Source organism: Sycon ciliatum, chromosome 1 (genome assembly GCF_964019385.1).
Source record: "Sycon ciliatum chromosome 1, ocSycCili1.1, whole genome shotgun sequence".
NCBI lineage: Eukaryota > Metazoa > Porifera > Calcarea > Leucosolenida > Sycettidae > Sycon > Sycon ciliatum.
In genome coordinates, this window is record NC_088643.1 from 9,013,774 (window position 1) to 9,035,592 (window position 21,819).

At 50.4% G+C, this 21,819-nt stretch overlaps 2 protein-coding genes across 2 annotated transcripts in view; one reads left to right on the plus strand and one right to left on the minus strand.

Moving 5' to 3' along the window:
* Window positions 1-470: 470 nt before the first annotated feature.
* Window positions 471-11,109, plus strand: LOC135812179 (dnaJ homolog subfamily A member 3, mitochondrial-like). The gene is made up of 10 exons (XM_065325504.1): window positions 471-692; window positions 783-833; window positions 2,982-3,346; window positions 3,653-3,808; window positions 3,986-4,204; window positions 4,552-4,623; window positions 6,804-6,860; window positions 9,043-9,158; window positions 10,094-10,267; window positions 10,561-11,109. The coding sequence occupies exons 1-10, from the start codon at window positions 584-586 to the stop codon at window positions 10,607-10,609; spliced, it is 1,368 nt and encodes a 455-aa protein (XP_065181576.1). The 5' UTR covers window positions 471-583; the 3' UTR covers window positions 10,610-11,109.
* Window positions 11,110-11,127: 18 nt separating this feature from the next.
* LOC135812168 (F-box/WD repeat-containing protein 1A-like) overlaps window positions 11,128-21,819 on the minus strand; it is a 17,418-nt gene continuing 6,726 nt past the window's right edge. The window contains exons 7-12 of the mRNA XM_065325493.1: window positions 15,176-15,271; window positions 14,600-14,767; window positions 13,561-13,704; window positions 12,862-12,914; window positions 12,185-12,242; window positions 11,128-11,606 (exon numbers count right to left, since the gene is read on the minus strand). Coding sequence (XP_065181565.1) covers window positions 11,463-11,606; window positions 12,185-12,242; window positions 12,862-12,914; window positions 13,561-13,704; window positions 14,600-14,767; window positions 15,176-15,271 — 663 coding nt within the window. The 3' untranslated portion in view covers window positions 11,128-11,462. The remainder of the gene's footprint in view (window positions 11,607-12,184; window positions 12,243-12,861; window positions 12,915-13,560; window positions 13,705-14,599; window positions 14,768-15,175; window positions 15,272-21,819) is intronic.

Consider the following 21,819-nt stretch of genomic DNA (forward strand, 5'->3'; position numbering starts at 1 on the left):
AACAATTCGCCGTGCGCTACTCTACTGTATGTACTGGTGTTAATACAATTTGTGGGACGGGGAGAAAAGTGGCACGCATTTCATTAGCTTACTCAAGCCCTAGCCCTCCCCTCGGCTTGGGCCCTCTCACCTCGTATTCTCCATTGCCATTAGCATTGACCGCTGTTGATAGATCCTTGGAAATGACTTGTCTTGACTCGAGTTGACTCTGATCATCAAGACTAGAGTACATGAAAACCGGTTTTCATGTGCCATCATGCCATGATGTGGTGCACGTGAGCGTGATTTCGAGTAACCATGGTGATGGTGTTGCGCAACGACCTCAGCTCCCCGGATATCCCGGATATATCGTGCACGCGCACGATCGATCCATGATCCAGCGCTACATATGCATGCAGTCGCAAGATTTCGTAAAAATTCACGAAAGCGAAGCCGGTTCGATCGATGATGCATGATCAAAGCTAGCCGTGTGATCTGTGAACGAACAATACTGACCAGCGAGACGACCCAATTTGGTTGTATTCCTTGTGTCGGTTCATCTTCTTGTCTGGCACGACTACTGCGTGCTTGGGTGAGAGTAGCCATGTATCATTGTAGGGGAGCGCTGAGGCTTACTGCCACTGCGGCCTGCAGACTTGGCCAACCCAGTCAGACAAGGGCAACAGGCAGCTGTAATCTTGAGGTTGACCAGGGTAAGTATTTATGATGCTGTAGTAACAGGCTGCCGGCGCTATGATAGTGAAACGCTTACGCGACGGGCTGATTTGCGGTGTGGATTTCAGGTTTTGCTCGTGGACTGGGCCATCAACAAGCTCGATCCTTTCATATCTCAGGTAAAGTAATAGAAATAATGTAATAAATATGCTGTTTTTAATACTTTTTATATCCATAAGTCTGAGGGGCTGAAAAGACGCACACACACACACACACCACACACACACACACACACACACACACACACACACACACACACACACACACACACACACACACACACACACACACACACACACACGTTGACCTTGACCTTGACCATGAATGCTCGTATGCAAGTGCACATGATAGCAATGGCTGCTCTTCTGTCGTGAAATTTGGAGAAAATGGCGTTGCGCTTGAGATCACAGGAACAAATAGACGTTTGGAGACTGCAAGAAACGAGGCTATGGAATACGCTGAGGTGGATAATTGCCTGATTTTTCCTGATGTGACCAAGTGCTGACCACCACGCCTGGAATTCTTGCACAGTCCAGCGCCACTCCGATGGTGAGAGTTCGGTTGCAGCCACTTCTGCTGTTGCGCCGTTCCGCCGTCGCTTTCAAGGCTGTTCCCCAAATCTAGCGGGAAGCAGTGCTCCACACAACCGCTACTTCGGCCATTGGCCGCCATCCATTCGATCGCAAGTGGTCTCAATGGAAAAAAAAAGACCACTGATGTTGTAATCTAAGCCACCGTGCACTACGATGTCATATGTACAGTGCTGCCAAATAATTTTTGCCCAAAATCGGACACCCGGTACCCGTCACCGCCAAGGCGCTAGGCTAGCTAGGCTGGCCACATGGTGCGAGTTTTTCTCTTTTTCTCTTTGGCAATTTTTCCAGAGAGCGTGTGTGGGCAGGCGTGTGTTTACCGCCATATTGCCAGGTGTGTCTTTACCACCATATTTATGAGAATTCAAAATATCGCACAAAATACCATGAAAAATCGCTCCGTTGCCATGGTAACCGGTATGGCACCCCCCAAGTTGTCATGAATTTTGTAATGAATGCATGAGTGTGGTCACACATTGCACTGTACAGTGTACAATCATGTACCCAGGCATGTTACTCAACTCTCGAGTTTGCACTTCCACACTCCACAGCCGGCCAAGCGCTAGCCCTTTTTCATGTACATGTACATGACTACAGTACTACCGGTAGTACCGTAAAATCCCGCCAGAGCGCCCCGTCTCTCCCATCCGCCCCCCCCCCCCCCCCTGACTTCTTGTCAGGGACGTGATTGATTGTATCCTCGTATGACTCTGTCGCAGTCTGTGATGCCGTACTGCACTGCAGACGCGTGCTCGACCCCGTTGGAAATGTACGCAACAGTGCCCACCCTCCTGACCAGGGATCGCACAAACCCTGCGTTTTGTCGGGTCTGTTCGTCTCCTGGCTCTTGACCCTTGGTCGGTGTACGAGATGCACGAACAGTTTTCGTAGGGTGAGTACTTTTGCATGTAGCACTGAATGCGGCAAGTAGGACTCGCCCATCCGCCCCTCCCCACCTGAAGCGTCGAGGAGGTAGGGGCGCTCTGGCGGGATTTTACGGTACAGTGATTTGTGCCTTCAGTTGCGCTGAAAAGTGAAAATACAGGACTTCTGCATCGGAAAGTACTGATCCCTGATAATTTTGGCTGCTTTTCGGACGTTTCCTTTTTCGGACCGGTTTTCGGAAGAGCCTTCAAAAATCGGACACTGTCCGAAAATCGGACGGTTTGGCAGCACTGTATGTATCTTCCTCTGTTTCATGTTGGTGGTGCCCTAGATAGACTGGATATTGGTGCACCGTGTTGAGCTGAGAGACGTGTTCAGCTTTTACTGGCCACGTGCAAGCACCATATGCAGAAGAGTAGGAGTAATGACAGTGCAATGCACAATACTGAAATCAGCGATAGAGACAGAGACAGATGGACGGAGAGAAGGAGAGAGAGAGAGAGAGAGAAAGAGAGAGAGAGAGGGGGGGGGGGGTGAGGACTTCTGGCTGCACCCGTCTTAAAAAACACAACATTGATCACCAGGACTATTGTGCCCTCTTCCTGGCGTGGAGTTGTCCCGTGGATATCGTGTGCCTGCATTGGCTACCAGTGGAGTGCTGCTGTGTAGCCATTCTTTGGAGCACAGCCAAAGGCGTGTGTTTACATGTCCTCGGCCCGCTCCCTCTCTCTATCTCTAGCTCTATCTCTCTGATTTAGTTCCTCTTCCACTTCTGTCGTGCGTTTACAGTTCCCAGATTTGCCAAGAAGAACTTCTACGATATCCTCGGCATTGGCAAAACAGCGAGTCAGTCGGAAATCAAGAAGGCCTACTACAAACTAGCCAAGGAGCATCACCCTGATGCGAATCGCAGCAATCCGGATGCCTCCAAGAAGTTTGCGGAGATTGCCGAGGCGTACGAAGCTCTCGGCAACGAAGAGAAGCGCCGCGATTATGACAGCGGTGGTGGGGAGTATGGGAGTGGTGGTGGTGCCGGTGGTGCACAGTATCATCAGAACGCCCAGGACATCTTCCGCCGCTTCCACGAGCAGTTCGCCGGCGGTATGGGCGGCGGTGGTGTTGGCGGCATGGGAGGCTTCGAGTCCTCCGATCAGGTAAGCCAAAAACACGTATGTCTTTCGTGACTGGATGATAGCTTCGCAACTCTCCGTGCTCTTGACAAAGGCTCCTACCGCCATATTAGTGCTTGTAGCTGTTTTCAATACACAGCATCTGTTTAGTTAGGATTGCTCCTGGGATCTTGTAGTGATACCAAACTGATACTGTTTACTGCGACCCGGCTGTGAAACACAGATTTATATGGCCTGTGAAAGTATGCTACATTGTATACTAAAGTTTCACTGTACTTTGATGTATTCAGAGCCTGTCTTCATGCTGTGTGTGTGTTCCCATCTGGCTAGGTGCTGCAAATCCGCCTGTCGTTCCTCGACGCCGCCCTGGGCTGCAGCAAGAGCGTATCGATAAAGCACGACGAGATGTGCAGGCGCTGCAAGGGCCAGAGAGCCGAGCCCGGCACCAAGAACGTCAAGTGCACAACGTGCAAGGGCACGGGAGAGGTGCGTTATCCCCATTATCACTCCAGTTTGTGTACAGTGGTGTGGGTGTGTAGCCCATCGCTGTGTTGCTGTTTTTGTTGTTGCCTTGGGTAAGGGTGAGGGTGCAATGCTATTGCTATGCAACATGATTCCTGGATGATCTTGGCTTACTCGGTGTTTCTCTCCGTCCATCTCTAGGTGATGCACACAATCTCCTTCTTCCAGATGCGCGACACGTGCCACGCATGCAAGGGCTCTGGCAACATCTACCAGACGGCATGCACCAGCTGCCACGGCAAGGGCCGCACATCGCAGAGCAAGACACTCAAGGTGCCGATACCGGCCGGCGTGGAAGACGGCCAGACCGTACGCATGCAGGCACCGGACGGAAACGGCACAGTCCTCATCAACATCCAGGTAGGGGTCGCATATCTCCGTCGGCAAATATTGTGACCCAGTTTCTTTTCACCTCTAATCCCGTAAATCAAGCCATTTCGGTTGACCCCTTAGGTGTTCGAATTCCCAAGGTTTTATTATATCACCTCACGACGTATATCTTCTGGGTGTGGCGTTTTGTTCATCTCACTTCTAACTTGAAAGCCATGCAATCCACATTGAATTCCTTCCTGCCCCAGTGCTTACATTTATTTATCCATACTGCTGTTTTGGATTTTTTTAAAGGAAGTACAAAATTTTGCGAGTTGTGACTGATTCCGAGTTCTATAATATTATTGCTTTTTTGCCAAATCATGTGTGCTGCCCAGGTCGACCCCAGTACCGAGTTTGTCCGCGAAGGCTTTGACCTGCACTCGGATGCTGCAGTGCCTGTCTGCACAGTAAGTCGTGTGCGAGTGTGTGCTGTGGAGCTTCAATAGCATATCCCCAATGAACATAATATCAGTGCTTTGTAGCCGAGATTTTTTCTTCATCAACCACCACTCCATAACTGCGCTCCCCAGCCGCTTTTTAGCCGGGAGGCTGTGTATAAGTCACCACCCATTGAACTGGATTGCATTGAGACCCCAGCACAACCATAGCACCGAATTCACATCTGTACGGCAAGCGTGGAGTGCAGTGTTTCCACGCACTGTCGCGTGGCTCGCGTGTAGTCAGCGCAATACAGTCACCGCACCAGCAAATAGCCGCCATAGGTACTACATAGTCAAAATAGGCAAGATGACGGCTGTAAGGTTGCCAGTGGCACAAAGTCATCACACCACACATGTGCTAGCACAAAGTCACCGCGCCACAGATGTGCGAGCACAAAGTCACCGCGCCACAGATGTGCGAGCACAAAGTCACCGCGCCACAGATGTGCGAGCACAAAGTCACCGCGCCACAGATGTGCGAGCACAAAGTCACCACGCCACAGATGTGCTAGCACAAAGTCACCGCGCCACAGATGTGCGAGCACAAAGTCACCGCGCCACAGATGTGCGAGCACAAAGTCACCGCGCCACAGATGTGCGAGCACAAAGTCACCGCGCCACAGATGTGCGAGCACAAAGTCACCGCGCCACAGATGTGCGAGCACAAAGTCACCACGCCACAGATGTGCGAGCACAAAGTCACCACGCCACAGATGTGCGAGCACAAAGTCACCGCGCCACAGATGTGCGAGCACAAAGTCACCACGCCACAGATGTGCGAGCACAAAGTCACCACGCCACAGATGTGCGAGCACAAAGTCACCACGCCACAGATGTGCGAGCACAAAGTCACCACGCCACAGATGTGCGAGCACAAAGTCACCACGCCACAGATGTGCGAGCACAAAGTCACCGCGCCACAGATGTGCGAGCACAAAGTCACCACACCACAGATGTGCTAGCACAAAGTCACCACGCCACAGATGTGCGAGCACAAAGTCACCGCGCCACAGATGTGCGAGCACAAAGTCACCACGCCACAGATGTGCTAGCACAAAGTCACCACGCCACAGATGTGCTAGCACAAAGTCACCACGCCACAGATGTGCTAGCACAAAGTCACCACGCCACAGATGTGCTAGCACAAAGTCACCACGCCACAGATGTGCTAGCACAAAGTCACCACGCCACAAATGTGCTAGCACAAAGTCACCACGCCACAGATGTGCTAGCACAAAGTCACCACGCCACAGATGTGCTAGCACAAAGTCACCACGCCACAGATGTGCTAGCACAAAGTCACCACGCCACAGATGTGCTAGCACAAAGTCACCACGCCACAGATGTGCTAGCACAAAGTCACCACGCCACAGATGTGCTAGCACAAAGTCACCACGCCACAGATGTGCTAGCACAAAGTCACCGCGCCACAGATGTGCTAGCACAAAGTCACCACGCCACAGATGTGCTAGCACAAAGTCACCGCGCCACAGATGTGCTAGCACAAAGTCACCGCGCCACAGATGTGCAAGCACAAAGTCACCGCGCCACAGATGTGCTGGCACAAAGTCACCGCGCCACAGATGTGCAAGCACAAAGTCACCGCGCCACAGATGTGCTAGCACAAAGTCACCGCGCCACAGATGTGCTAGCACAAAGTCACCGCGCCACAGATGCGCTAGCACAAAGTCACCGCGCCAAACATGTGCTAGCACAAAGTCACCGCGCCACAGATGTGCTAGCACAAAGTCACCACGCCACAGATGTGCTAGCACAAAGTCACCGCGCCACAGATGTGCTAGCACAAAGTCACCGCGCCACAGATGTGCTAGCACAAAGTCACCGCGCCACAGATGTGCTAGCACAAAGTCACCGCGCCACAGATGTGCTAGCACAAAGTCACCGCGCCACAGATGTGCTAGCACAAAGTCACCGCGCCACACATGTGCGAGCACAAAGTCACCGCGCCACAGATGTGCGAGCACAAAGTCACCGCGCCACAGATGTGCGAGCTACGCCTCCACTCACTGGACAGTGTGTGTGTGTGTGTGTGCGTGTGCGTGTGCGTGTGTGTGTGTGTGTGTGTGTGTGTGTGTGTGTGTGTTGCGTTGTCCTGTGTCGCGTTGTCCTGTGTCGTCTTCTCTCAGGCAATTCTCGGTGGAACCGTGCGCGTGCAAGGTCTGCATGGTCCCATGAAGGTCAAGGTCAGTCTTATAAACTCAGTTTGTGTTTTGTATGCACCCTTGCTGGATCCCGGCGACGCGACTACATAATGATGTCATTATCGTGCCGTATTCCATGTGTGGTTGGTGCATATACCAGTAATTTATACAAAAGAAAAAGGACCGAGGAACTACAAGTTACACTATACTGTCCACTAACACCACCAGTTACTAAACAATCCGCTCATGCGATAACATTGCACGACACTGACCGACGATACTGACGGTACTCTCCATCTGAGTCTATATGCAAGTACATACCAGTAAATACTCAATCTGCGGACAGAACTGTTTCGTCCTTTGTGGGCTCATCAGCGCAGCACAGAGAAAATGAGGCCGAACCTGCTACCAATGAAAATTAATTTTTCCGAAGCCAGATTTCATCAGGCCTAAACGTGCATTGCCAGAGTGCTCAAACTGACAAAACGCAATCAGTCCACCATCATGATACAGTGTCGTTGGTATTAGGCTGGCTACGTGTGGGTGATTTTGAGCACTTGCACCTGATTTAGGGTTTCAGACTTTTCAATGTAGCGCTTTCACTACTGCTGTTTGTTGTCAATGTGGCCCACGCCAAGCTAACGGTCTTGGCAGTACTGGTGCAGTCGGACCTCGCTTATCCGGTCCTCTTTTATCCAGATCCCTCGCCATCCGGACGAAATCGCTGGCTACCAATTTCAGGGCTCACAGCATCACACAAAAGCGTGGGCGCCATTTTGGACAGGCCGCTGTCACACGAGCCAGCCAGCATGCCAGAATCGTGTACATGCGATCAGGCAGATATTTCTGAAAACTTGAAAGTGGGGTGCATTCAAAATGTTCATTTGTACCAATGCTTTTGCCTAGGCCTCTGAAACTCTAGGAACATACTCTCAATACACATTGTAAGGATTTGTCCGAGAGTTTTTTGTTTTAATCGATACGGTTTGGCGTACATATGGAGCCAAAGTATCAGTTGGTGCAGGCGTAATTCTGATTTGGATTATTGCACTAAAATTGAAAAGTCTCTCGGAGAAGTTCTTCTAATTTTCCTACTGAAAATTTTAAGCTATTGGCCATCAAAATCGGGCAAGAGACGGGTACAAACGAACATTTCAAAGGCAACCCTATCTGAGACTGCAGTGCAGCCGCGAGGAAGAACCGCGCGCGCGCGCTGCACTTGTTGTGAATGCGGAAACAACACTAGCAGCAAAGCAATTTTTTGAAATGTTTTTGATACTCGCCTGGCGCTTCATCGCTGTGTCCTCCAGGAGTTATCATGGTTATGGCAGACCGAAGAAATACATGGCCAGCACAACGGCGAAGCCATTGGACTTGTTCTCTTGCCACGAAACGGAGTGGCGAATCAAATAATTCACAACTCCACATCGTCACCACTGCGCTACACGGCTCTTCGCAGACAAGCCGTAAATTTACGTTTACACAACAGGACTTCACGGCGGAGAAACTAAAACTAGAACACGACGTGAGTCATTGCTCCATGCCGTCAAGGAATGCTAGTCGGTAATCCTTTCCCTCTCCCGTCACCCGCGCCTGTGCATCAGCGGCGTAGCTGCCCGGCTGTAGATGTTGAACTCTTTCGTCAACGACTGCAGGATTCTGCTCGGGGCTACTTTTCGCAGGACTCCGTGTGCGGACAGTCTGAATGAAGCCTTCGGCCGATAAGGCCAACACTGCTCGCGAAATAATCCACTTGGAAGGAAACAAGAACTACCGAAATGAAATAGAGATAGTGAGACAGTCTCCGGCCATCTCCTTCACCATTCACGACTCAGTCCTTTTCACAGCAACTAAGCTCAAGCAAGTCAAAATCTCCTTGCGCGACTGCGTTCTACGCCTGCGCTTAGCGGTCACGCGAGTTCGTTTCTATGGTGATCAGATCCAAGATGTCCTCCCACGTAATCGAGGTTTTGGCATGGTTGCTGTGAGCCCTGAATTTACAGCATAATTATGTCATGCATACATACAGTGTGTTCAATTATCCGGTTGCCTATCCGGATATATTTGTGGAAAACGGAGGTGTGCGGTTAAGCGAGGTCTGACTGTATGTGTATGTTGTACGACTTACTCAAGCACCGTCTGGTACACTCAGTCATGCCTGGGCTTTGATTCCGAGTCTGCTTCGTGACTGCTTGTTATTGCTTTTTCTGTACTTTCCCTGTAGATCCCAGGTGGCACGCAGTCTCACCATCGCCTGCGCCTGCCTGGCAAAGGTATTGCACGGCTGAACAACTACGGCACGGGTGATCACTACGTTCACGTCAAGATCCAGATTCCCACGTGAGTGCTGCCGTCACATTGTGCTGCTACTGGTCATCATCAACTAGAACCCATGCTTAGCATCCCCTGTTGTTGTTGGGGGTTGTGCTGGTGGTGGTGGTGGCGGCGGTGCTGGTGGTGGTGGCGGCACTGGTCCTCATCAACTAAAACCCCTGCTTGATGTCCCCTGGTGTTGTTGGTGCTGGTGTTGCAGCGGCAGTAGCAGGATCCCTAGGCCGTGCCCATAGTACTACTGTAGTACACTAAACCTCCCTGCTGCTTGTTGCACGAATATAGACACAACCCAGTACTAGTAATAACCTTATAATACTACATGTACACTCAAGCTCTCTGTTTGTTGCACAAAGCGGATGGTCTGTGGGTCATGTGCTGTATTATAGCCGTTATACTATATTGACTGTACTGCCGTATTTCCGTTTGATAAGCTCATAGAACAACTACAGTTGCGCTCACTGAAATCTGACCCGAAGTGAAAAACTGGCGCCCTGGACAAGTTCCGATCACATCACTGTACAGTATTTGTGCATGCGCACGTCCAGCCGCATTCAAACCACCGCCAGGGCGTCAAGGGCCATGCAAGTTTAGGGCGCCACATATGCAATGTGGGCCAGATTTCACCAAGCACACCAGTACTTGACTGGCGGCTGCTGACGGTAACAGATGCGCAGCGGATTGTTTTGTGCCTCTTAGCCCCATTTCAGTCTTGCTCATCACTTTCTGTATCTCTAAATCTAACTTTCTGTATCTCTGAATCCGTCTGTCTCTCTCTCTGTCTCTCTCTCTCTGTCTCTCTCTCTCTCTCTCTGTCTCTCTCTCTCTCTGTCTCTCTCTCTCTCTCTCTCTCTCTCTCTCTCTCTCTCTCTCTCTCTCTCTCTCTCTCTCTCTCTCTCTCTCTCTCTCTCTCTCTCTCTCTCTCTCTCTCTCTGGCCCTGCAGAAAGCTCACCACAGCTCAGCGCCTACTCATTGAAGAGTTTGATGGAACAACCAAAGAAGTGCCGAAACAACAGGCTCAACAACAACAGACACAGCAGCAGCAACAACAGACTCAACAAGAAGAGAAGCAACAGCAGCAACAACAGACTCAACAAGAAGAGAAGCAACAGCAGCCGTGCGTTTGTCTTCCTCCTATTCTTGTGTTCTTACTGGTGCTCTTTTTTGTGTTTGCAGGCGACAATTGATTTTATAAAGAATTACATGTACTGCACCCAAGCTCGGTAGTGGCTCGTGGTTTGAAGACCGGGTGTAGAAAATCTAGCACTTTTTCATGTTTGCATGAGACGATTGATTCTGGAAAGAAAACCTGCATGTAGTGGTTTGCCGTTTGAAGAGCGAGCGTAGAAAATTCTACATCCACCGCAATATTATATATTCTGTTCTGTTCTGTTGGCTTGATCCTTGCAGAGAGGAGGAGGAGAAGACCAAAGAGGATCCCATCAAATCCACTGCTTGATATAACAACACCAAATGCGCTTCACAAGTTGCTTTTTCAGACCTTTGTATTGCTCTGCAACTCTGCAACTACTTCAAGTATTATTATTTATCACGCTCTTTCCGAGTTCCTGTTGCGTTTCTGCAACTGTACGTCTGTGAACCAACTATTTGCAACAAACGTACCCTCTCTCTCTCTCTCTCTCTCTCTCTCTCTCTCTCTCTCTCTCTCTCTCTCTCTCTCTCTCTCTCTTCTCTCTCTCTCTCTCTCTCTCTCTCTCTCTCTCTCTCTCTCTCTCTCTCTCCCACTTCTGCTAGTGGCAGTTTGAGGGCTGGTGTTGACTTGCTAGCTACAGAGCTGTGCTCTTCTGCCATACTGCTAGTGCTGTGATCTTTTGCCATACTGCTGACTTGCTAGCTGCTCTTCCGCCGTGCAAATACTGCTGCCGTGTGATGGTGCCAATCAGTCTTCCTTAGTTTCAGAAGAAAATATCCCAGCGGTAACGTTCGTCTAACAATGCACACCATACGACTGGATGATGAGTTGAGTTCCTTGATAACTGCGAATGGCAGTCGGGTAAAAGTGCTGGCATAACAGCACTGGATATGCTTGAGTTCTATAAATATAGGCAGAATAAAAAATAAAAGCCATATAGCACGGGATTCACAGCAGCAGCTATTATTATAAAACGAGTAAAAAATAAGATCCTGGAATTCTTTGCGATAACTAACATCAAATTTTAATTCTTTAACTGCACTAGGAGAACATAGTACCGGGGATAAATCTTGAAATCCAACTGATGCAACATTGTTAGTCGTCTAGTCAGTACATGGGGGTTAGATCTGGCACTTGCCATAAGAGGCGCGCATTGAATTTAGCAAGCGGAGAAATCGTACAGCTTCACCGTCTTGTCGTAGGAGCCGGAGACGATGCGCCGGTCGTTGAACTGCAGGCACGTCACGCCGTCCGTGTGGCAGTGCAGCGTCAGTAAGCGCTGCCCTTTGCCGATGGACCAAACCTGCATTGGTACAGCAGCATGCACACGACAGTTTGAGTAAAAAGAACAATAGGATTCAGGAGGAGACTCTCTCGCACCTCTTGATACAGTAGAGTCGCGCGCCCAAGAACGTCTTTTCCAAGGGGTTAGTTAGCCTGGGACGTTCTTCTTTTTCAGCAATCTGGCTGCGTTCTTATGGCACGTTCTTAGAAACAATCCGTACTGGATCGTATGCATCCCACAAGCTGTCAGAAAATCCACACAGCCGTTTTTAGCTTTAGGTTGTGGCGTTCTTCAGCGCGACTCTACTGTAGTAGAGTAAACCTGTGACTAACGACCACCCCTTGTGGCCAGAGAAAGCGGTCTTTAGTGGCAGATGGTCCTTCGGTAGAAATCTAGGAAATTTGTTCCAGCAAGCCATGCAAAAAGGTCAAAAGCTGCACCCTTGATTTCATGTACTCCTGAAAATACCCCGCTAACTCGACACCACGGCAGTGAAGTCGAGATTCAACGCTGCAGCGGAAAGAAAGAAGTGAAGCTCATAGCCAGGAAGATACGGTAATAAAGAATGTGAGTATGTGCGGGCGTGTAGCACTCACCTTCAATGTTTTGTCATCGGCTGCGCTGACAATCTTCCAACTATCTGCCTGCAAGTCACTGTTTAGCAACAGAGAAGAAACACACGCGCGTGCACAGAAGTCGATTTCAGTGAGATCCCGACTAGTATAATCAATGTGGTGTACAGTAGGGAGTACAGTCAACTTTGCGTATAACGACACTCGGCGGGGCATCAGAAAAGTGCCCTTATCGGCGAAGTGTCCTTGGATTGGATTTATTCATAGTGGTGACTATAACAGACAATTACCTAATAACAATAGACCCACTCGAGGGAAAGATGTAAAAAGATAAGAATAATTCATATAATAGACTATGGGATAGGTGATCATGTCCGCGATAGAACGAATGGTTGAGGCAACAGAAGATCCTTATACCTGAAGTCTCATTATAAGTATTACAGTTAGATGGGACTTTGCTCTGGGCACGGACATTTTGTCGTGATTCGCGAATTGTCGTTATATCCGCAGTCGTTGTTAGCGAAGTTGACTGTAGTAAAGTTCCGGGATTTTACTACTCCCTGGCGTATAGTGTACGTTGGTCACATGTATATGTCAGGGAAGTCCTCAGCACAGGCTGCACAACACTGTGAGAATGAGACAGTCATACAGCACATCTGCATGTACATGGTAACAGTTATGGGAAGGCATTGCACACCTACCGAACAACACCACGATGACCTTCCGAGCGAATCCAGTCCAGGGTTTGTATACACTGCACGGCAAAAAAGGCAAGGCAAACGCACCCGCACAAATCAGATTTATTTCATTTACACGTCAGGGGCGTCGGACACGGTACGGTCACTACGGTATTGACCACAGTAAATGCACTGATCTGGGCTCCAAATTTCCAAAAACTTTCAGCTCAGCCACCTCTTCCCCACAGGTAAATTGTACTTCAGGTGGCTGACCGTACCACACTAAAATACTTTCCGACGCCCCTGTACGTGGCAGAGACTTTCTCGAGTGAGTGGTAGGGTGCAGAACATACAAAATGTTTAACAACAAAACAACCCGCAAGTAACGGCACTATCTTCAGACTTAGGGGCCTTCCGTAAATACCGATATTTATTTAGAAACGAAAACTAGTCGTTTCTCTTCAACCCCTGGGGCTGCCCAGCACTCGGTCCCGAGCATGCCAGATAAGGGGACTACCGTATTCTCCAGAGCATAAGCCACACTGGAGCATAAGCTGCACCCAGATTTTTGTCACGAAATGCCTACCCCATTAATTTGACCATTGAAGAAGAAGCCGCACCAACTTTTTTGGGTGAATTAGTGGTGTTTAAAGTGTGGCTTGTACTCCGGAAAATATGGTAATTGTGCACTGAAGCAATGCCAATGTGATTTAGTACACTTACCTGTCCGGTTTCGATGCTCCAGAACTTGATGGCGCAGTCCACCGAGCCACTGATGATCTTCTCGCTGTCAAACTGCAGGCAAGTGACGGCATCTTGGTGGCCCACTAGCGTCATCAGACACTCACCGTCATGCAGCCGCCACACCTGTCCAGTGCACAGCACACACACAACACACACACACAACCACGGGGGACTCGGATGGTGAGCCAAGGAAAAAATTGTAACATGGAAAAATCTGGTTCAGTTGGTGGACTCGATCGCATAACTTGTGCCCACATTTTTCAATGTTTCAATCATGTGGGAATGGGTGTGTCCGCCCAACTACTCTCTACACACAATCATGAAGTGAAAATTAATCAAAATCTTGTCTGCACTAGAACAGGCGACTGGAACAGCAGGTCTGCATGCAAACACCTACAGGGATGAATTTATCCTGTATCGCATCGCAGTTTGCGATGCAAAATCGATCTACTGCTACTCAAAAGTCACCGTGACTCGCAGAAAACTGCGATACATACAGACTATCCATGCCTAGCCTGTGCTGTCAAGTAACATGCAGTGTATGTGGTGCAGGCACTCTCAATCTGCGTGCACATGTATGATTCAGTCGCTTTTTCCAAATGGGCTTTCAGGCATCACTCTCAAGAAGGACAATGTGGTAAACACCCGACCTTCAAAGAAAAATGCTAATCAAAATCAAAGACTGCTACACAATTGTGATTTGTATCACAGAAACTGCTATGCAAAAATATGACAATAAATTCATCCCTGACCTAGATAGATAAGAAGAGGTGTTTCACGCACATATGCGAAAGGAGAGAAAGTACTCTCTTCCTGGTGTGTTCGTGACCTGCTGTTGGTGACTAAACTACACCGCGCAACTGGTCCGCACGGCAAACTTTGTTCATCAAACTGCAAAGGAATTTAAAGTTCTGAGGGAGGGAGAGAGAGAGAGCTTTTCAAGTAGACAGATATTTTGGGTCTCTCGGGCGACCGAATTTCCTACGCTTCGTCAGTAAATGCCCACCACAGTACATACCTTGATGGTGTTATCAGCTGCTCCGGACACGATGCGCTCCTCGTCGTACTGCAGGCAGATAACCGCGCCAGCGTGGCCGTGCAACGTGTTCAAGCACTGACCGCTCTTCAAGTCCCAGACCTTCAGTGACATGTCGTACGACCCACTCACCACCTTGGTGTCATCCACCTGCAGGTGCACGGGACAGTGGGCACAGGTCAGTTGCAACATACTGTAAGTCAGCAGATATTCGGCGCATATTTATTTTCGGCTATTTTCGGCCTGGAACATGTTTGGCCGGAAATTTGTTGCGCCCGAAATTTTGTTTTGCAAGTTTCAGCGCGACAGTGTATACAGGCGGCAGCAGTACAGGCCGAAATGGGTTTTACGAGGCCGAAATTTGAATGGGCTGAAAAATCGTAGACTTACATTATCCATGGAACGTCCCAGTGACAATCACATTGACCAGGGTAATGCCATGTGTAAAACTGTAAACTAGCATTATTTACTACATGTCGGTATGGTATTGACTAGGACAGGTCACAACTCACAGCACGCACGCACGCACATACACACACACGCACATGCAGCACGTACCTTGAGGCAGCGCACGGTGTGCAGGTGACCGATCATCGTGACGCGGCAAGCAGCGCTGCTCCAGCAGCCGCTGGCATCCATGGACAGATCCCACACCTGAACGGAGACAACAGTCACAGGCATGACGAAGAAGAAGATGACAATGCTGCTCATCACTCCAGCAACAGTAGCAACAAGAGCAAGGTGAATGAGGCGCGGGATTAATCATAGCGTATTTCTCTGGATAAAAGTCACACCTGCTTACACTTCTGTGATGTTGTAAATGCGTTGAAAAGGTCTCCGTTGCACGTCCTGAAATCTCGTCACGACTTCGACTCCTTGCCTGTTTTCCTGCTAGCTGTTGCTGCATGCCATTGATTTAGTCTAATTGATTCTGTATTAGGTAACTTCTCTTACCTGTTGGTCTTTGGCCACGAGTGTCGTCTGAGTAATTATGAACATTGCGTGCGTTTGCTAGTAGAGTTCACGATTTGCTAGAGTTACTTACGTGCTTTGTTACTATTCTCCCTGAGTGAAGTTCCGCTGCTGAGTAATCCTACGATGTGTCACTATCTGACAGGGTTTACTCTCACCCATATCGGGTGCAAGCACCCACTGACAGGTGAAACCCTTCGGCTTCCCATACGTCTCTTTCCTCTTTCCTTTCGGATTAATTATTGTAGTTTGAATTTCTATTAATATTTTGTTTATTTATTTTGTGGGTGCGTGCACGAGCCGCTGCCATGTTTCTGCAGTCGTGTATACCGTCATACGCGTATACGGTCATCTCACGCGTGCACGATATCTGGCTTGCCTTATTTGTTGCGTGTTTGGTACGCTGAGTTCGCTTGGGTCGCCGTGTGTGCACCGGTACTGGCACGTTTTGCTGATGACAGCGTTTTGAGTGGTTTTGTTCCTTGGTTGTTTCCTTTGGTGTTTTTCGTTGTTCTCTCAGAGTCGCAATAGCTCTCTTACCCGTATGGTATACCCGTTATGCATAATAATTCTATCATTACTGTAATGTTTATCTATCTAAACTCGTAATGCCCGTGGTGGTTGAGACTGAGAGTGCTTGTGTGCGGTACGCCTGGAAGTCTTGAGTGAGGTATCGTTGAGATACAACGCATACATAAAATTTGGCGACCACGCCAGGATAGTACTGCACTGGAGCGAGGAGCAGGGCCGATGTATTCGGCTGGGAGTGTGGAGGCAACGTTCATTGCGAACGGTAAGGCCTATGGTTATACTGGAGAGAGTCTGCGGAGTTACGTGGAGAGCAGGCGGGTCGAGCATGCCGAGCAGATCCAGAAGAGTGAAGAGCGCAAGGCTCGAATGGAAGAGAGAGACAGTACCAGGCAGCAAACAGAGTTGCTGGACAAGATAACGAAGTTAGAGGCGAAAGTCGAGTTAGCGGCTCAACAAGATGACACAGCGAGCAGTGTGTCTGCGGAGAGCGCTCAGGGGCTGAGAGCCAAACCGATAAAAATTCCGAAATATGATGCAAAGCAGACGGTGGAAAGCTACTTGGAGCTATTTGAAGACGTGGCCAACCAAAATCGGTACGAAGTTGAGGAGCTACTGATACGCCTACGAGTGGCCCTGGCGGGGAGTAAGCTGGAAAGTGCCTGCTATGGTTGTGAAACCTTTGCCGATGCCAAGCGTGAGCTGTTGACGGCATTTGGCAAGACGGCGGACAAAGCCTGGCAAGCCCTCATCGCTAACACCCAGAAGGCAGATGAGAGCTTTTACCAATTTGTCGTGCGAGTAAGTCGGGACACTGAGAAGTGGCGAAAGCTCGCAATGCCAAAGTCTGAGGACAGTCATCGCGGTGGACGCGATGAGAGTGGGCTATTTGCAGCCATGGTACGGCAAGTGATATTGGAGGCGATAGGTCCAGATATGAAAGCATTCATGATCGAAAAAAGGTGCTACGAGAAGGACCTGAAGGCATTCACTGAGGACGGCATGGCCTACCAAACCGCCCATGGCCGTAAGTCACTGAAGGTGAAGTCACCAGAGACGCATTACATCACACCTCAACATAGTGCCCAGTGCTTGGGAGTTTCCGTCGAAGGTGCTGAGAAGGAGCTTGCTACGCTTGCGCCGGTGGAACGCAGATGGTTTGTAGCCAGGGAGAGGCTGTGTTACAATTGTCTGAGAGTGGGCCATCAGGTCAAGGAATGCCAGTCTAAGACAAGGTGCAAATGCGGCTCCAAACACCACCCGCTGCTGCACTGGCCATCCGAAACTAAGCCGCCTAGGGGCACGGACAGCGAGGGTATCAGAACGTATAGCTGTACAACGTCCGCCGGTGTACACCTCATGACTGGAGTGGCAGAGGTGTGTGGATCAAAACGAGCTCGTGTCAGGGTATTCATTGACCCAGGATCGCAGGCTTCGTTTATTTCTGCCTCCCTAGCGTCAGCAATTCGACCATCCTGCCTGAGCACAGACGAAGTCAAGGTCACTGCGTTTGGAACGGAGCCAGTAGTACGGCAACTGGAGCGTCTAGAGGTAGTCTTGACGGGAACCTCGCGGGCAATCACGATCCGAGCATGGAAGAACGACGACATGAGGATGAAGTTCCCCCCAGTTGCAAAGTCCACAATCCAGCAATGGCAAGCCAGTGGAATTGAGCTCAGTGACCAGCCTAGTGAAGGTATACCCAATGAGGTACACTTGTTAATCGGTGCGGATCATTGCAATGAAATTCTCAAGGAGAAGAAGGTGGTCAATGGAGAAACCGCATGGAGCACAGAGATCGGCTGGGTCTTGTGCGGACCTACGAAGAGTTCCGTCCCAGCAGCTACGGTGAGTGTTGGCTGCATTGAGCTTGACCGGCTTTGGCGGATGGAAGAAGTTCCAGAGCGGTCAGCTACAGCGCTACCAGACTTTCTGCTGGAGAGAGAGGGTCCCAGCTACCAAGTTGGCCTTCTGTGGAAGGCAGAGAAGCGCCCACCGGACAACCTTAACCAAACTATGGCAGCCGCGCAAGCATTAGTACAACAGCTACAGCGTAAGGGCAAGCGTCAAGAGTACGACCGCGTGCTCCTTGAAGAGTATGCGCAGCTGGACGCCATCGAGAAGGAGGAGCATCCAGAGGAGCCAGGCTATTACATGCCACACCATGCAGTATTTCGCAGCGACGCTACCACAACCAAGACGAGAGTCGTCTTCAACGCATCAGCGTCGAGATCAGGAGAGCAGTCGCTAAATGACCTGGTGGATCCAGGACCATCCCTTCTGCCAGATTTGGTGGGGCTCTTGCTCCGTTTCCGTGAGTACCCAGTTGCTTTTCAGGCTGATATACGGAAAGCATTCTTTATGATAGGAATGCGGCCGGAGGACAGGCCATACCTCCGGTTTGTCTGGCCGGAGATAGGGCAGGAGCAGATGTGCATTTGGCGCTTGAAGAAGCTGCCTTTTGGGGTGAATTGCTCACCTTTTATTCTGAGTGCTGTTCTGCGCTATCATTTAGATCATGCTTTAGGCTCTGCTTCTGCTGAGGAATGTGCCATTATTAAGCTTCTCTTGCGCAGCTTTTATGTTGATGATTGCGTATCTAGTGTGCCTTGCTCTGCTGATGCTGAAAAGCTGCAGGAATACAGCATGCATATGTTGCAGGGAGCAGGCATGGAGTTGCGGAAATGGCGGGGAAACACGCTTCCATCAGACCCAGAGGCAGGTAGCAAGGCGCTAGGCATCGTGTGGGCGACCGAAGAAGATGTCATCTCAGTTGCTGATCTGGGTAATGTCGATGCCCCAAGTAAGTTTGGCTGGTCCCGTCGTGCGTTGCTGCGCTGCGTCGCTGCAGTGTATGATCCTCTTGGTTGGGCATCACCCGCTATTTTGCCTGGCAAGTTCCTGTTGCAAGAGTGTTGGAAGTTGGGTGGAGGATGGGATGACCCCCTACCAAGCAGTTTGTCCGTGCGTTGTGCCGAATGGTGGGGAGGGCTGGCAGATATCTCTGCAGTTCGCATTCCCAGGTGGCTCGGTTGCCCAGTTGGGAAGCCTGTCTTCTTGCATATGTTTGCAGATGCATCTGAGAAGGGCTATGGCTGTTGTTTGTACGTGGTGACTGGTGTTGTTTCCTCTTTGTTGTTCGCGAAAGCAAAGGTGGCACCTGTGGCTCGGCCTACTCTCGCTCGTCTGGAGTTGCAAGCGGTGTGCCTTGCCGCGAAGGTGCTGTCATTCGTTGTCAGTGAGCTGAGGATTCCGATCGAGCGGATTGTTGGCTGGACCGACAGTCTGACTACTTGGCATTGGATCTCGAAGCCGTCATATCAGTGGAAGACGTATGTCGCTAATCGGGTAGCAGCTGTGCAAGAGGTGTCGCGGAAGTTGCACGTAGAATGGCGTCACTGTCCCGGTGTGAGCAACCCAGCAGATCTTGTGTCCCGCGGTGTTCCGGTGAGTGGCCTTCAGACAGTGATATGGTTGCATGGCCCGCCTTGGTTAAGCGAGGAGTCTGAGTGGCCACAGTCGATTTCGTCTCACAGCACGCAAGAGTCCGTCATTGAAGCACGCGTAGCGGCAGTTAATACAGTCAGGCAGTCAGTTGTTTGGCCATGGGAGAATCTTTCGAAGTGGCAACGGGCTCGTGGAGTTGTCGTGCGGATGCTCCAGTGGAAGGAGCCGGCAACCCGCGCTGAGCTGTTCCCCAAAGCAGAAGCTTTCTTGTACCGGTCCATCCAACAAGAGTGTTTCGCGGAGGAAATCGCTATGCTGAAAGAAGGCAATTCCTTGCCTCCTAGTTCTCGCTTGTACAAGTTGTCACCCTTCCTCGATGACGCTGGGTTGCTGCGGGTCGGCGGCAGGCTGCAGGAAAGTGAGCTAGGATATGACGCTAAGCACCCTATCATCCTAGCGAAACATCGTCTGACCGAGCTCTTGCTGGAGATGGTGCATAAGCAACGATTGCACCAAGGTGTCGAGAGCGTCCTTGCCTTTCTTCAACGCAAGTTTTGGATTCTGTCTGGGCGTCGCCTGCTGAGAAGTGTTACCGAGAGATGCTTTGCTTGCCGTTGGTTCAAGGCCAAAGCAGCAGCCGAGGTGGTGGCGCCCTTACCAGCAGACCGTGTTGAACATCAACAGCCGTTCGGCCTTACAGGCATAGACTACGCCGGTCCTCTTTACGTCCAAACGGGAGAGCGGTCCGCAAAGCGATGGGTCGTGCTCTTTGTATGTGGTACCACTAGAGCAGTTCATCTGGACATGGTGGATAGTCTGTCAACAGAAGCGTTCCTTCTTGTCTATCGCAGATTCGTCGCGCGGCGTGGGAAGCCTTGCAGAATTCGTTCGGACAACGCTACGACGTTCAAGGCTGCCGCGGAGAAGATAGAGGTAGTGTGGAGCTTCAACCCACCCGCAGCACCCTGGTTTGGCGGGTTTTATGAGCGCCTGGTCGCTTGCGTGAAGACACCTCTGAAGAAGGTGTTGGGCAAAGCGCTTCTGAAACCTGAGGAGCTGGCCACAGTCCTGGCGGAGATCGAGGCAGTGGTGAATTCGCGCCCGCTTACGTCCGTATCAACGGACATCGGTGATGACATGGCCTTGACCCCAGCCATGATGATGGGAGATGTCTTTGCACCAGGGGCTCCCGAGGTAGAAGACGGCCTTACAGCTGCACAATTATCGGCCCGGTTCAGTTACATCATCAATGTCAAGGAGCACCTGAGGAAGCGGTGGCGGGAACAGTACTTGGTCGGCCTCAGCAGCTACCAGTCCGCCCAGGCCCGTCCGATCAAGGCTGGCGAGGTTGTCCTGGTTGTTGACGACAAGAAGAAGCGGCACCTTTGGCGCCTCGGTAGAGTGATAGAGCTGTTCGCTGGTCGAGATGGCAAGAGCCGAGTAGCACGGGTGAAGATTGGTAACAGCACCATGCTCCGGGCAATTCCCCGTCTGGTTCCGTTGGAAGTGGCTAGTGAGCCCGAGCAAGTGGCTAGTGAACCGGGGGTGCCAATCGAGCAGCTGGCAAATACTCCCGCGGATGAACAGAGTGATCCCGTCTCAATCCCAGCAAGTCCAGATGTGGGGCAACCGGCTGAGCCACGAGAGTCACCTTGTTTGAGGAGGTCTAGGCGGGCCGTCAGGATCCCAGCTCGTCTTGACTTGTAGTGTGCGAAGACCTTTGGTGGGGAGGATGTTGTAAATGCGTTGAAAAGGTCTCCGTTGCACGTCCTGAAATCTCGTCATGACTTCGACTCCTTGCCTGTTTTCCTGCTAGCTGTTGCTGCATGCCATTGATTTAGTCTAATTGATTCTGTATTAGGTAACTTCTCTTACCTGTTGGTCTTTGGCCACGAGTGTCGTCTGAGTAATTATGAACATTGCGTGCGTTTGCTAGTAGAGTTCACGATTTGCTAGAGTTACTTACGTGCTTTGTTACTATTCTCCCTGAGTGAAGTTCCGCTGCTGAGTAATCCTACGATGTGTCACTATCTGACAGGGTTTACTCTCACCCATATTGGGTGCAAGCACCCACTGACAGGTGAAACCCTTCGGCTTCCCATACGTCTCTTTCCTCTTTCCTTTCGGATTAATTATTGTAGTTTGAATTTCTATTTGTTTATTTATTTTGTGGGTGCGTGCACGAGCCGCTGCCATGTTTCTGCAGTCGTGTATACCGTCATACGGTCATCTCACGCGTGCACGATATCTGGCTT